This window comes from Felis catus, chromosome A2 (assembly GCF_018350175.1).
Source record: "Felis catus isolate Fca126 chromosome A2, F.catus_Fca126_mat1.0, whole genome shotgun sequence".
Classification (NCBI taxonomy): Eukaryota; Metazoa; Chordata; class Mammalia; order Carnivora; family Felidae; genus Felis; species Felis catus.
Genome location: NC_058369.1, coordinates 101,834,217 through 101,848,356, shown reverse-complemented (window position 1 = coordinate 101,848,356; position 14,140 = coordinate 101,834,217). Strand labels below are relative to the sequence as shown.

The window sequence follows — 14,140 nt, the reverse complement described above, 5'->3', positions numbered from 1 at the left end:
TTCCTCATCTGTAAAGTGAGTTAAATGGGGATAATCTCCAAGGTTCCTTTCAGTTCAGTATGATTCTTCTCTCTAGGCATCTCACTGGGAGAAAACAGGTTTCCAGACAGGAAGGCAGGAAAGCATGTTTGAGGAATGGCAAATGTGAGGGAGTTTTGCCAAAGCATAGGTTTCTCTGAAGGCCTCATGAGTTGCTGGAAGGGCTGCCTTAGAGCTGGACCGCAGAGGTCCTGAATACCACCGTAAGGAGTGTTCCTTTCTTCGGGAGTCAGAGGGAGCCATTGAAGGTTTTAAAATAAGAAAATGAAACTCTCACAGCTGCACTGAACAAAGGTATACAGCGAGGAGGGTGCCTTTTATGGAGTGTCAGCAGGCTTGCCAGTAGTAAACCCCAAGGGACCCTTGAGTCAGGAGTTTGTCATCAGAGTTCAAGAAAACTTGGAATTGTAGATGGAGATTTGAAAGTCTTCCCAGGTGAGATTGAAACCATGAGAATAGTTCCTTCCTCTGACATACAGAGGAAGCTCTCTTAAGATGTTCTGTAGATAATGTAGGGAAGGCAGATATGGCTCAGGAAGAAACTGTAGGGCAACCAGAATAGGAAGAGGCAGCAGGGATAGTATTGTTGAGGAGATAGGACATCTGAGAGAGCCACTTCATGGAGACCCAGGAGATGACAGCATTTCCGGTTTGTACAACAGGACAAAGTCCCACAGAGGGTGAGCCCAGAGAAACGGATTTGAATCGGCCATGAAGATCTCACTGGTAACCTTCAGGAGGGCCACTGCTGTTTGGAGCAGGGGCAGGAACTTGACTACAGGTAGCGGAAATAAGAGCAGTGACAAAGTACAGTGTGTGGCTGTAGAAGGGAGAAGAAACCAGAGCAGCAACATTGGGGATGGGACGGGGTGCCCAAGGAGACAGCAGTCGCAAGATTGGCTGTTGCTGGGATGTGCACACGTCTTCTGAGGTTAGGAGAGGAAGCCTTGGAGGGAGAAAGAATAGAGATGCTGGAGCTGAATCCCAGTGGGGGCAGAGCAGGCTCCCAGCAGGAGGGGAGAGTGTACCTAGGGCTGATGTTAAAAAGGAAGAGGGAGGGGCGCCTGCGTGGTGCAGTCGTTAAGCGTCCGACTTCAGCCAGGTCACGATCTCGTGGTCCGTGGGTTCGAGCCCCGCGTCGGGCTCTGGGCTGATGGCTCAGAGCCTAGAGCCTGTTTCCGATTCTGTGTCTCCCACTCTCTCTGCCCCTCCCCCGTTCATGCTCTGTCTCTCTCTGTCCCAAAAATAAATAAACGTTAAAAAAAAAAAAAAAAGGAAGAGGGAGGGGCGTCTGGGTGGCTCAGTCAGTTAAGCATTCACTTCAGCTCAGGTCATGATTTCACCATTCATGAGTTTGAGCCCCATGTCAGGCTCTGTGCTGACAGCTCAGAGCCAAGAGCCTGCTTGGGATTCTGTGTCTCTCTCTTTCTCTCTGCCTCTCTCTCTTTCTCTCTCTCTCTCTCTCAAAAATAAACGTTTAAAAAAAAAAGGAGGGAATTCATAAAGGATTATAGAGCTGAAGGCCTAGAGGTGAGAACTAGAGTTCATTGTGTCTATTGGCTTCTATTTTTGTAGTAACATCTGGGGTTGGGTTATTGGATGTGAGAGTGAACATGGAGACTCGGGAGCCTACAAGAGCATGACGGGGACTTGGAATGGTATCTGTATCTGGGGGTTGGCACTTGAGAGCTCCAGAACTTTGGTTCACCCTTGAAGACAAAAGCAGGATGGGTGCCATGACCCAGGCATGATACTTGCTCAGCTACCTGGGTGGAAGCCCTGACTCTGCCTGTACAGCCCTTACCAGGGTTTCTCTCAAAGCGCTTGTCATCTCTCTGTGTGTGTCCCCATTTTCTCACAGTTGAGCTGAATTATTTCCAAGGAAAATGATAGCTTGATTCTTAAGAGCTAGTGTTATTTTTCAAGTCTTGACTTGTCTGGTTACAGACCTAAGCCTGTCCTTTTCTACTTGTAATTAAGTTTTTCTTATGAGTTATGTATAGTAATTTCAAGCATCTTAATTATCAGGGCAGTAATTGGGTTTCCCTGTTTTCTGGTTCAAGTCAGTGCCAGTTTCATTGCTTTTAGTGAAGTAATAAGTTCTCTTAGAGAAATGTCCACTGTGCAGCCCACTTTAACTGTTAAATAACCAGGACACTAATAGCCCAAATTCAGTGGTAGATCTCCAAGTAAATTTCTGTTAAGAAATAGCTCTAGACAGTATCATCCTTGCCATGGGTCCTTTTCTCATTATTGTCAGTGAAGTTGAATTTGACAGGATACAATATTGGTGAGGAATCTTTTGGTTGGAAGTAATAGAAACCCTTCTCTAAGTAGTTTAACTTTAAAATTAAAAAGAAAAGAACATATTGGGTATTGGTCCATGTAACTGAGGACATACAGTGGTGGACTGGCCTCAAATGAGGCTGGATGCAGAGCTTAGACAGTGTTGTCAATATTCTGTTTCCAACTCTTGATACTGTGTTGTTCTGTGTCAGGCTCTCTCATTCCTGGGAGCCTCAAAAGTGTATCTTTAGAACCTGGAGTCTGAAAAAGACACGCTCCTCCTTCCCCCTTCCATATACCAAACTCAGCGAAGCCTCTGGCATGTGCTCATCCCTGAGCCAGTCTCCATGGCCTGAGAAATGAAGGACTCTGGCCAGTCTAGATGCGGGGTGGTGAGGCACTTTATGTAGTATTCACCAGGATCTGGTGGAGAAGGTGTTTCCAGAAAGGGAAAACTGAAGAGGAAGAGGGAAGGGATGCCAAGTTAACAAAACCCACAGAAGTCCACTCAAAACTGTCACACACAACCTAAATAGTTAAAGATGAAGCTTCCCCAGTTTCTGGTTATTTTTTGGAAGGCTTAACATTTATTATTTATTGTTGCTAATGTTAGTCATGATCTTCCCTGGGTTGACATCTTGATGATGTCAAATCAAATGTCAATTCAAATAAATTGATGATGTTAATTCAAATCAAAGAGTAGTCAGGGTTTGACTTAGCAGAGGGCTGTAAAGAGACTTCAGGAAGAATACGCATAACTTCCCGTGCTTATCTAAAGTCATCCCTTCCTCTAGAGTCTACTCTTTGATTTGAATTGGTTCCAGTAAAACAGGTTTGGTTCCGCAATCAGCTGGTTTCAGTCAGGCCAGAAAGTAAACCAGGAGAAAAGGTTTGGATATTCCAGTCCCAAATGAAAGTAGAATGTATGGAGATTTGTGAAGTTAATATATGTAAAAAGAGTTGACATCAAGCGAGATTGAGAGCCGAAAGGAGGGAGGATGCCTAGCGAGGTGTATGTTAATGGACACAGCCATGCTTTCTGCCTGCATTCACAAATATGGGCTGTCCTACCCTACCCAACCTGCCTTTCCACCATGCACAGGTCAAGGTGGGTCCTGGCTGCCCACCCTCCTTCTAAAGAACTGTCTCGCAAGTCTATTTACTAAAATGCCATTTCCCTTGTCTTCTCACCACCCACCTACAAGCTACGTCCAGTGCAAATTTCTGTGATAACACAAACAATAAGAATACTTAGACAGTTGTCCAATTAAAGCCATATTTTGCTACTATTTTTAAACCACAGTGATAAGAGAGTGACTGGACTCCTCCCTTCCTGGATTTATAGCCAGTCTGCTTAGCACATCAGAAGTCCTCTCAGTCAGAACACCTTTATATAAAGTGTGGTTGAAAGTAGATCCAGTTAAGCTGACAGATAAGCTTTATGTATTTTTTTTAAAAGCCTTCACTTGCTAATTGTCTCAGATATTTGAGGAAAACCTGTTAATCTCACTTAATATGACAGTATCAGAATTGCAGTATAGCTCAGAAAATACAAATCACGATTATTCCTTCTCTTCGTGACTTACGTTTGCAGTTCCCATGTGGCAACTAGGTACCACAGCAAAGCCACAGTTAGTAAGACCATCAGTCTTTGGTGTTCAAAATGTGTAGAAAACCCAGTGAAAGGTCTTGTAGGATTTCTGGCTAGTGATGCCCCCGTTCTATTTGTATTCCCTGTTAAGTGTTTTGTCAGTGTTCATATTATGAGAATGAATCTCTTCTTTAAAGTCTCCCTTGTGGACAAGCAATGAGATTTGAAGGTGTATTTCCTTTCATCTTCCTGATAATGCTTTGAGGTGGGCATTATTAATATTATCATTTTACAGGTGAAAAAAAAAAAGAGACCCAGAAGAGCTAAGGGTCTTGCTGTAGTCACACAGCAAGTAAAGAATGGCCTGGGGGCTTGCCCTCTGGTCTGGTTCTCATTCCAACCCTCCAGGGACTGTGTCTCTGGCCTTCTCTAGGTGGTTCCATAATTTGCCGTTTTCCTGTCATTCTTTCACTGCTGCCCTCAGGCAAACCAGACCCACCTTTCCTCTGCTCTGGCAAAGCCTCGAGGTGGGTTGCATTAGTTGCAGCAAAGGAGAAAGGAAGCAAGAGGCCTTCCTTGGTCATTGTTGGACTTCCTGACATCCTCTGTTCCTGCCCAAGGCGTGGCAAGTGTCCTCTCCCCATTGTGGATGACAGGGCAGACTCCTGCAGGGTGTGGTGGCTGTGGCTTTAGGGCTTGTTGTGTGAAAAGATTTGGGAAGCTATACAAACAAGGAATGAAAACCTCCCACATGCCTTCAATCCTGGCTTTGTTTCCTGTCTGAGAAATGTTTTGGTAGTAAATTTGCTTTTATATTAAGAAAAGAACAAAACCCTAGAGTTTTTAATGGAAATCCTACTGATGCCCAGAAACTGGACTTGCTTTGGAGGAAGGGGTATGAATGACAGTGGGACTAGAAATTGAATTCTGGAATTTAAGAGAGACTATGTTGAGAATCACTTATGGTTTGATAAACTTTTTCTTAAATGTAGCCATCACCCAGTGTGCTCCACCCCAGCCACCCCCTGTATTTGCTCCCAAAAGCTTGGGCCCTGGGTGGTGATGTGTTTTGTGCTCTGTTACTTTGATCAGCTTGCCTGGGCCCAGTGGCGGGGACCCTAGAACCCGAGGGTGCTGACAAAGATGACCTGCTTCTGTTGAGTGAGATCTTCAGTGCTTCCTCCCTGGACGAGGGTGAGTTCAGCAAAGAGTGGGCTGCCGTGTTTGGAGACGGCCGGCCGAAGGAGCCAGTGCCCACTGTGGCCGCCGGAGAGCCAGACCCCAGACCCCAGGCAGGCTCAGGATTCCTTCCTTCACAGCTTTTAGACCAAAACATGAAAGACTTACAGGCCTCACTCCAAGGTACGTACCACGGGGATTGAAACAGGGTTTGTTGTTGTGTGCTCGTTCTTTATTTTTAATCCACAAGCCTCTTTCTACCTTCCTTGTCTTTTTTTCATGTTTTCTGAGTTTTATTTTATATCCAGTGTCTTTTTGGTTGAAATCTCAGAGTCCTATCCCAGCTTTAAGATAGATTGCTTCTCATAATTTTCTTGCTTTTCATAATTTTCTTGTCATGTTCATGTTTCCTTTTAATGACAGGTTAGAGAGGTGGCTCTCAATCTTACAGTCTTGCTCTCATTTTAGATTTTTGCAGGGCATACCTTAGAGAATCTTCCCGGTTGTGACCCTATTGGCTTTGGCCAATTCTGCCTGCCAGTTCTCCACATTTCTATAGACATGTCATCTTTCTAGGTGCCCAGTAACACCACACTGGGCTTCTTAACTCTTTGCACGTTGAATTTTATCTTGCTTCTTGCTCTCTTTCCATCCTGGCTCACTGCAACGCTGAGGATGCTGTCAGTTCAGCTGCTCCTGTTCTGCCTAAACCATGGGGCTCAGCAGCCCCATGTGCGTTGGCCACAGACGAAATACAGTTTCCACACTGATCATCTGTGGCTGGCACCGTTGGTCAGGGTGCAGGGCAGCACACTGCCAGCATGAGGAGCACATTGATTTAGAGGGCAAAATTAAATTCAGATTGAAATTGAAATTTTAAAGTTTGAGTTTCTAAACAGACCTTGGGAAGGAGACTATTTTCTAGTATTTCGACACCGTTTTCCTCCTTTCATGTCGCTTTAATTGTAAGACAGGAATCACTATTAAGAAGTTCTCAAGTTGTTTTGGTTTTTCCATGAATTTAGGCTATCTCCTTAATAAGTGTTTATCTGGCACTTAAAGCTGAGAACAAACAGCAGAACTGGAATGATTAAGTAATTATGAGCTATTAAAAAAAAACCTCAGGTCTTTGGAGATGAGATCATGGACACAGCAAGAGTTGGTGGGCAAGACCAAAAAAAAGGTGTTCCCTCTTTTTTTTTTTTTTTTTTTTTTTTTTAAATGAAATACATGATTCCTTTTATCTTCTTCTGGGAGTCTCATTTTGTAGCCATGTCATTTTTTTTTTTTTTTCAGTAACAGAGTTAGAGATAGGAGAGATACATGGAATCCAAAAATACTACACCCTGAGTTTCACCTCTGGGTTTCGCCATCTCTTTCGCTGGAGCCCCAGATGAGCACCAGTGACTTGAGTTTCACCCCCACCCACCTGCGGGGGAGGTGCCAACAAGCTGTGGGAGAGCTGGAAGCCCAGAGCCAGGATCTACCTCTCAGATCTTGGGGCTGCTGGAGACTCTCCAGCTGTGCTGCAGGATGAACCCGATTCGGGCCCCCAGCTGTGGAGACACTAGGGCCCCTGATGCCCAGAGGAATGGTGGTGGCAGTGCTCTCACTAAGCTGGGGTGGCTGAGTGTCATTCACTTGTGAGTGGCCCCCACTGACAGCTGAGAAGTCAGAGCTCCATGCCTTTTTCCTGAGCAGGCAGGGTGAGAAGATCTCAGCTCAGGGGCCACAGCCCTGGAACTATGCCTGAGAGCTACGACCAGAGCAGTGGCCATGGACTTGGCACTTTAGCCTTGTCCCAAGTCCAAGGAAACAGCACAAAAGCACACTTGGGTCTAAGAAGGGAGGTGTTCTGGGGCACCTGCGTGGCTCAGTCATTTGAGTGTCTGACTCTTGGTTTTGTCTCGGGTCATGATCTCACAGTTTTGTGGGATCGAGCCCCGTGTTGGACTCTGCCCTGGCAGCGTGGAGCCTGCTTGGGAGCGTCTCTCTCCCTCTCTCTGCCATTCCCCCACTCACACTGTCTCTGTTTCTCTCAAAAAATTAAATTAAAAAAAAGGAGGGAGGTGTTCTGACAGTGAAAAATGCAAGCTCATTTTGCAAAGAGGTCTTCTTATACTGGTAGAGAGGTACTACTACCAAGGCAGGCCATTATTTCTCAAGCAAGCAAAATCTAACTTGATGTTGCCACCCTACTAGCTTCTTAGCAAGTTTCTCATTCAACAGAGATTGGTTGGGTCCTTCTGGGTGCCAGGCACTGGGGATTCATCTGAAAACATAACAGACAAGGCTTCTGCCTTCCTGGAACTAACATTCTAATGAAGAAGAGGTAATGAACAATAAACATAATAAAGAAAAATCACATAGTGGGTTAGAAAGTGATTGGTATGATGAGGAAAAGGAAAGCTAGAACCAGGGGATAGAGACTGTTAGGTGGAGAGCAGGGTAGGTCAGGCTGTAGAACTAAATAGGATTCTTATTAAGATGAGATCTGAGCAGATTTGCAGGAGATGAGACAATCGGCCATGTGGAGATGCAAACAGAGGGAACCCATGTGCCATTGCCCAAGGGAGGACACCCCTGGCATGCCCAAGGGTCTGCAGGAAGAGCACTGTGGTCTGAGTGAGGCAGGGAGGCAGAAGCTAGGCCACACAGGGCGTCCTAGCCTTTGGAACAACCTGGGCCTTTTTTTTTTTTAGCCCAAGTGAAATTGGGAATCATCACAGCATCTTGGACCAACAATGGGTAGGATCTGATTTACCATTTAAAGGGATCATCCTGGCTCCTAAAAGTTTCCTTTTCTCTGCTGGTGTTCTATGAAGACCAATGTTAAAGAAGTTGTTTTGTAACCTCTGAGTTATCCTGTTGCCCTTTGCATGCCAACAGCCATCAATTGAATGTCTACGGAACTTAAAATGACAGAAAAAAAAAAAAAGTGGAACCTAAGTGTTTGAAAGAGGAAGCTCATTCAGCCTCTCTCACACCTGTGGACTCCCAGCAGGTACTCCCAGAATTCCACCACTGGTGCTGCCTGAATTCAAGGAACCTTCAAAACAGATGTGGTACAAATAAAGAACAGCCCCCCTGCTTTGATGATTGATCATGTAATCCAGTTACAACCACAGTCTATGCTTTTATGAGGACTTTCACCCTAAAAAAGAGGAAAAGATGAATATTGGCTGTAGATTTTTTTTATTACGTCCATCGTCTAGAAAATGCATCTATATACATGAATTGCAAAAGCATCTAAGTAACTGTTAAACTTCTGACACCTCGTATTGGAACTGCTTCCCCTGATTATCCAGATCATCTCAAAACCCAAATTAAATAAACAACTGAAAAGTCAAACACAACATGGAGTACAAAGGCCCATTGGCATGTTGGCTTAGTGAAAGAAGCAGTGGTAGAGAGTTGACGTAACCTAATCCTCACCACACCCTTCCTAGTCAGGTACTATCATCATCTCCATCATAGAGCCCAGGAAACTGAGGAACAGAGCAGCTACGTAATTTGCCTGAGATCATACATCTGATAGGAGAGAGATAGTGAGCCTGAGCCATCTGCCTCCAGAGTCTGTGCCTTTCACCTTTCCCTTCTGGCTGCCTCTCTGTACCAAGTCTTTGATGGCAAATGTGACTCCTCAGTGGGTTCCTTCAGGCCTCTCCGTGGATGCTTCCAGAGGAGCAGGACTTATAATATGATTAGCCTGGCCCTGGGTTTCCTGGACACACACACAGACCAAGGACAGGTGGTTGCCATGAAGGAGGAATGTGCATGTGGGGAGGCAGGGTCCCTGTCAACCACAAAAATCAGATGATGTTCCAGAATAGAATATTTGAAATCGAGATTGTCTATAGAATCTTCGCCTGTGCTAGCAGCCACCCACATCTTCCCTGAAGCGCATTCCTGCTCAGTCTCAACCACCGCTGTCCTGGTTCTCTGTGAGGTCCAAGTGGGGCTGCATCCTCAGGGTCAGAGTGTCATGAGAACTTCGGGAATGCTCCAGGCTTGGGGGGCAGCAAACTCTGCTCTTCCACAGGCTGCATTTCCCTCCCACTCTCCTCTCCTCCCTTTTCCTTCACCTTCTGTCTTCTCCCCTCCTTATCTCCCCATCTTCCTCTGCCTCCTTCCCTCCTTTCTTTGTCCTCTTTCCTCATCCATTCCCCTGTGCTCTGGGGAGCAGAAAGGAAGGGGGATTTAGTAAGATAACAATTGCATTTTCCTCTGCTCCCCACTTCAACTTCAAGCTCTGGGAGAGCCAAACAAAGCAACTTACATTTAGGATTAAGTTGGGCTGAACATTTGAAAGAGGAGTTAATTTTATGTAGGATTTCTAAGAGTTTCTGAAGTTACCAGCATAATAGGGGCTGGAATTTCCTGTGTCATACAGGGAGGAGAAAATAGTGCCTTCCTAAGGCCTCTTAAAGTGAATAGAAAGAGAGCTAGCCAGAGGGGGTTGCCCAAGGTAGAGATGAGGTGAGGCTGATAAGCCTCATTTGACATTCTTCTCCATTCTCCACCAATATCCCAAATTTAATTTAGAAATAGACACTGATACTGAAAAGACTACCATCTGCTCAAAAATAAATGCACCAGGACATCTTGTGATTTAGGATTCTGCAAACCAAAGTTAGGAGTTTTGTTCCACATTCTCACAAATGTACAGCCCTGTGTTCCTTCTGGATAGTCTTTTGTTTTATACCATGCCTAGGTGCTGTTGCCATCTGGGTGGGTTTCTATTTAAGGCTAATGTAATGCCAAGCTTTGCATTATCTCAAATTCACCTTTCCTCAAACTGAGCTCGCCTCTTGCCATTCCTGGCTTAGCCTGGTTCCAGATAACGTATTTCTGGGGCTCAAAGGATATGAAGGAGAAGACTGTGGCGTGCAGTTAGAGTTTAATGCAGTGTGGGTACTTTCAACACGAGCCAGTGGAATTTTTGTTCCATCAAAGAAGCAGCTTGTTGAGGAGCATCTGTAGGTCTTGGATATGTGCAGAATTTAAGTGCCTCCTTTAATCCATGGAAGGGGCCTTGATGACCACCTATTCCACCCCCATTTAGTATATGAGGAAATCAGGGATTCCCACACAGGTCTTGTGACTTGCCAAGTTGTTGGAGTTTTATATCCATCATTTATATAATTTCTCAACTCCTCAGGTTGGCTTACACGGTCCTTTAGGACCTGACCCCAGTCCCACTGCTGCCTACACTTCCCACACCTTTACTTAGCATGACTTAACAACATTGTTTTGCTGGAGAAACATGTATTATGTCAGTAAGCTGGACTCCAGCCATATCGAACTTGAGTGAGCCTGGCTCTACCCACCACTGGGCTCTGGTACGCATTCTCGCTCCTCCTTAGAGCACGTCACCCACCTACACACCCATGATGCTTGCTTTCCCCGGTTAAGTTCTCATCCTTCTGGTTCTCAGCTTCAATGTCATTTCATACACAGAGCCTTCCATGACTTCCTCTTCCTCCCAGCAGTCCAGGTTAGATGTTTCTGCCTCCATTCCCTTTGCACCCGGTATACTCACTCATTCCCATTCTCTCACGTCATTTTAAGATTGGTCTAATTTTCTGTCTCTTGCTTTTGGTTGTCATGGGCAGGGCCCATGTTTGTGTTGCTCACCATCATATTTCCAGAACATGGCTGAGTGCCTGGAATACAGTAGATGTTCAAAAAAGACTGGGTGGATGGAGGGATGACAAGAAGGGAGGGAGAGAGCAGCAGACATTGAATCACTAGATTAAAAGAAAACAACCCTCAGCTAATCTCAGGGGTTGTTCCTCGTGCTTGCTGAGCTGGACTAAAATTCAGATTCAGCTTAGATTTATTGATGGCCTGCTCTCTAGCCTCTCTACTCTCTCGTTTCACCTACAAGATCCTATCTTATTCAACAACAACCACCTATGAGGCAGGAATTTTTACCCACCCTTTGCAGAGATGGAAACTGGGGCTCAGTACGGGAAATATGGATGGCTGGGTGGTGCTTGGCCACCATGGCTGTGGTGTTCCCACTTTCCCTTTCCCTGCCAACCCCACCCCAGAGCCCCCCACACTATGATCATCAACCCAGCCTGGGCTTTTGCTCTCCCAGCTAGTGAAATTACATTCATGGTAAAGTGCTCCTCTGGATGGTGTTATTTTGGCTTCACTTGCTGCTCTAGCTGGCCAGTGTTATTTCTGGCTGATTTATATTTTCCCTTATGTAAGTAAAGGGGGCAGGATTGCTCCAATAAAATTTTATATGTGTTTCCTGCAAATGGGTAGCACAGTTGACATATCAAAGGAACTGTGAGCTAGGATAATCATTTTGCTCACAGAGCTCTCAGCTCTTGCTCTGCGGCCCCCACCCTTCACCACCCTCTCCTGACACAATTACTCTGAGATGGGGAGACATCTTTCTAGCCACACCTTCATGTTAAAAACGCCTCAGCCAGCTAACACCAACTAGAGAAGAGTTGATGGCAATTACAGGAATATTAGCTACACGAAGTTCTCTTTAAATAGCATTTTTTTTTTTCCTGACAGAAGCCAAGACATTTGAAATCTGGCTTGGCATTCCATCCATAATTACCCTCATTGCACCCCTCCCCTAAATAATTCCCAAAGTGATATGAGTGAGGGTGACATTGCAGCTGAGTTTATATTTTCTTTTCTTTCTGTTTTAGCCAGTGTCCCAGCCATACTATTTTCTCCCCCTCATGCACATAAGTGCGTTAGACTTCTGCTTAATAGCTGTTCTGAGGGAACAATATGACTTGGCAGACTGGCTGTTGCTTCTGCTCCACACTGTGGGACAAGAGAATAGGGACAGCCTGTGTCTTTGTGAAAACTCTGAGGTATGTTGTCCCCATCATCTTAGACTCCAATGAGGGGATGTCATCAGACTCATCGTCCTTCGTTTCCTCTGCTCCAGAGAAGCCCCCAAATCCATAGATTCTAGATGTTGCCTGTATGATCATGAGTGTTTAGGTGAGCAATATTCCAAAACCCACAGTTACAAATGAATCCAATTAACAGACATGTATTGTCTTTATAAAGGAATATGCCATTATAATCCAATAGGCTTGAAAAATGATTTATATTTCTGGTACTTCTAAAATATGATTTGATATACAGACATTTTATTTATTTATAACTTTTCGGGAACATGCCCATTACATAAAGTGAGGGGAGCTCGGTTTTGACATGTAGATTTATTTCTGCCTCCTTTAGGAATGTGTTCCATTTTATACTCTAAAAAATACAATGCTTCCAACCTGCCTCGCTTTTCGAGTGTTCTCTGTAGCCATTTAAAAAAAATGACTTTTGTGCATATTTTTGAAATGCGAAAAATTATCTCATTGAGTTCCCACTGTATCGAATAGCATATAGAGACCAGGGAGGGTTGACTTCTGTACCTCTGATTTGGCTTTGCTCTGGGTCGGTTCAGGTTCTCTCTGAATGTGTGGATCTCCTTGAACTCAGAGAGCTTGACAGAACTGAAGAGCTTAAAGCTGCAGGACCTGAGGAAATAGGGTTCTGAGACAGACCCCTTTGTTTCCTAGGAGAGCCTCTGCCTTTGTCTGGCTCTGGCCTCAACCAAGATGACCTGATCCTGATGGAGACAGTGACCCTTGTGCAGCCTCCTTGGAGACCGCCTATAACAGTGCTTCCCAAACTTGCACTTAGAATCACTGGGGAGTTGTTAAAACAGTTTCCTGGGCTCTACCCCTAGGGATTCTGATTCACTGGGTCAGGGTTGGCCCTGGGAACTTGCATTTCTAGTCAGCTTACAGGTGATACCCATGCTGCTGGTGTGGGCACCACACTTTGAGAACCACTACTCTAAGAGGTTAAGGCCAGGCTTGCTGGGGGTGCTGGGAAGGGTCCGTGGGCTCTGCTGAGCACAGGTGAGTCTTGAGTACATTTGGTGTCGGGGAGAGGATTGTAGGGGAAAAGGGTAAAAGTCACCCAGTTACATTCTACCTCTTTCAGCTTTATTTGGTATACTTATGGAATCATGATTTTAACTTTCCACATGTGCCACTGTTTTATGTGATTTGCGTTTAAAAGGAATGCTCATGGGCCAGTTATCTAGGAACTAGGGAGGTTGTGTTACTCCTGGATTACACTGAATACTGGTCATTTTTTAAAACTGCTTTTTTTGAACTGTAATTTACATACCATAAAAACCAGCCATTGTAAAAGAATGGTTCAAGGATTTCTGGTAAATTTATATTGTGCAATTAACACTATAGTCCAGTGTTAGAACATTTCCATTATCCTAGAAAGCTCCCTCAAAATCTGGTGCTTTTGATGGCTTATGAATTATGTTAACTACATATTCAAGTACCTTTCCAATGAATAATAATACTTTTAAAAACCCTCTATATGTTTGCATTGTTTTAGAACCAATAAATAGGTCAAAGGCCTCCTGTTTCATTTGTCATTGGTTAGTCTTCTCGGAGAAGTCTGTATGCCACTTGCCTAAAATGAAATAATTCAGCCAGTGAGTATTATAGCATCTACTATGCCAAGCATTGCTTTGCTGTATCTTAAAATAATGCTTCCTAAGTGTACTTCTTATGGCTTAAGACTATCCTCTAATAGTTTATCCTAATTCAACAGCCATTGTGTGCCAGGCAGCACAGTACAGGATGTAAAGATGATTAATACATGGTCCTATCTCCAAGAGGCTCACAACTCTAGGAGGTGACACAAAAATGCAAACTAATAAACGGAGTAAGAGTTGCTAATGACATCTCCTATTACACATCTCAGACTAGTGGCAGGGGAAATGAGCAGCATTAAATGCTATCATTTTTGTGCCATATGCTCATTGACTTTTCTTGCTCCAGAAATTGGTTTCACTGCCCCAGCTGAACTGTGCCATCCAAACATGTTGTCTCATGAGGGCCTTATAGGAGACAAAACCTTTTCCAGAGAAAACACTGTAAGCAGAGCATCCCAGTAAAAGGATACAATTTTAACAATGATGGACCCGACAGTGATACATCATCTGATGGTCTGTGTTTCATGGTGAGAATCAAG

General features: G+C 44.6%; 1 protein-coding gene across 22 annotated transcripts in view; it reads left to right on the top strand.

The window, feature by feature from the left end:
* Positions 1 to 14,140, top strand: part of ICA1 (islet cell autoantigen 1) — a 150,366-nt gene that overhangs the window by 132,676 nt on the left and 3,550 nt on the right. For 16 of the 22 annotated variants that reach the window (XM_023250396.2, XM_023250381.2, XM_023250382.2 and 13 more), the window contains one exon: positions 5,009 to 5,278. The exons of 1 other annotated variant lie outside the window; for it this stretch is intronic. In XM_023250396.2, the coding sequence (XP_023106164.1) occupies positions 5,009 to 5,278 (270 nt within the window). 5 more of the 22 variants (XM_045052414.1, XM_023250392.2, XM_023250383.2 and 2 more) reach the window with 5 other exon arrangements.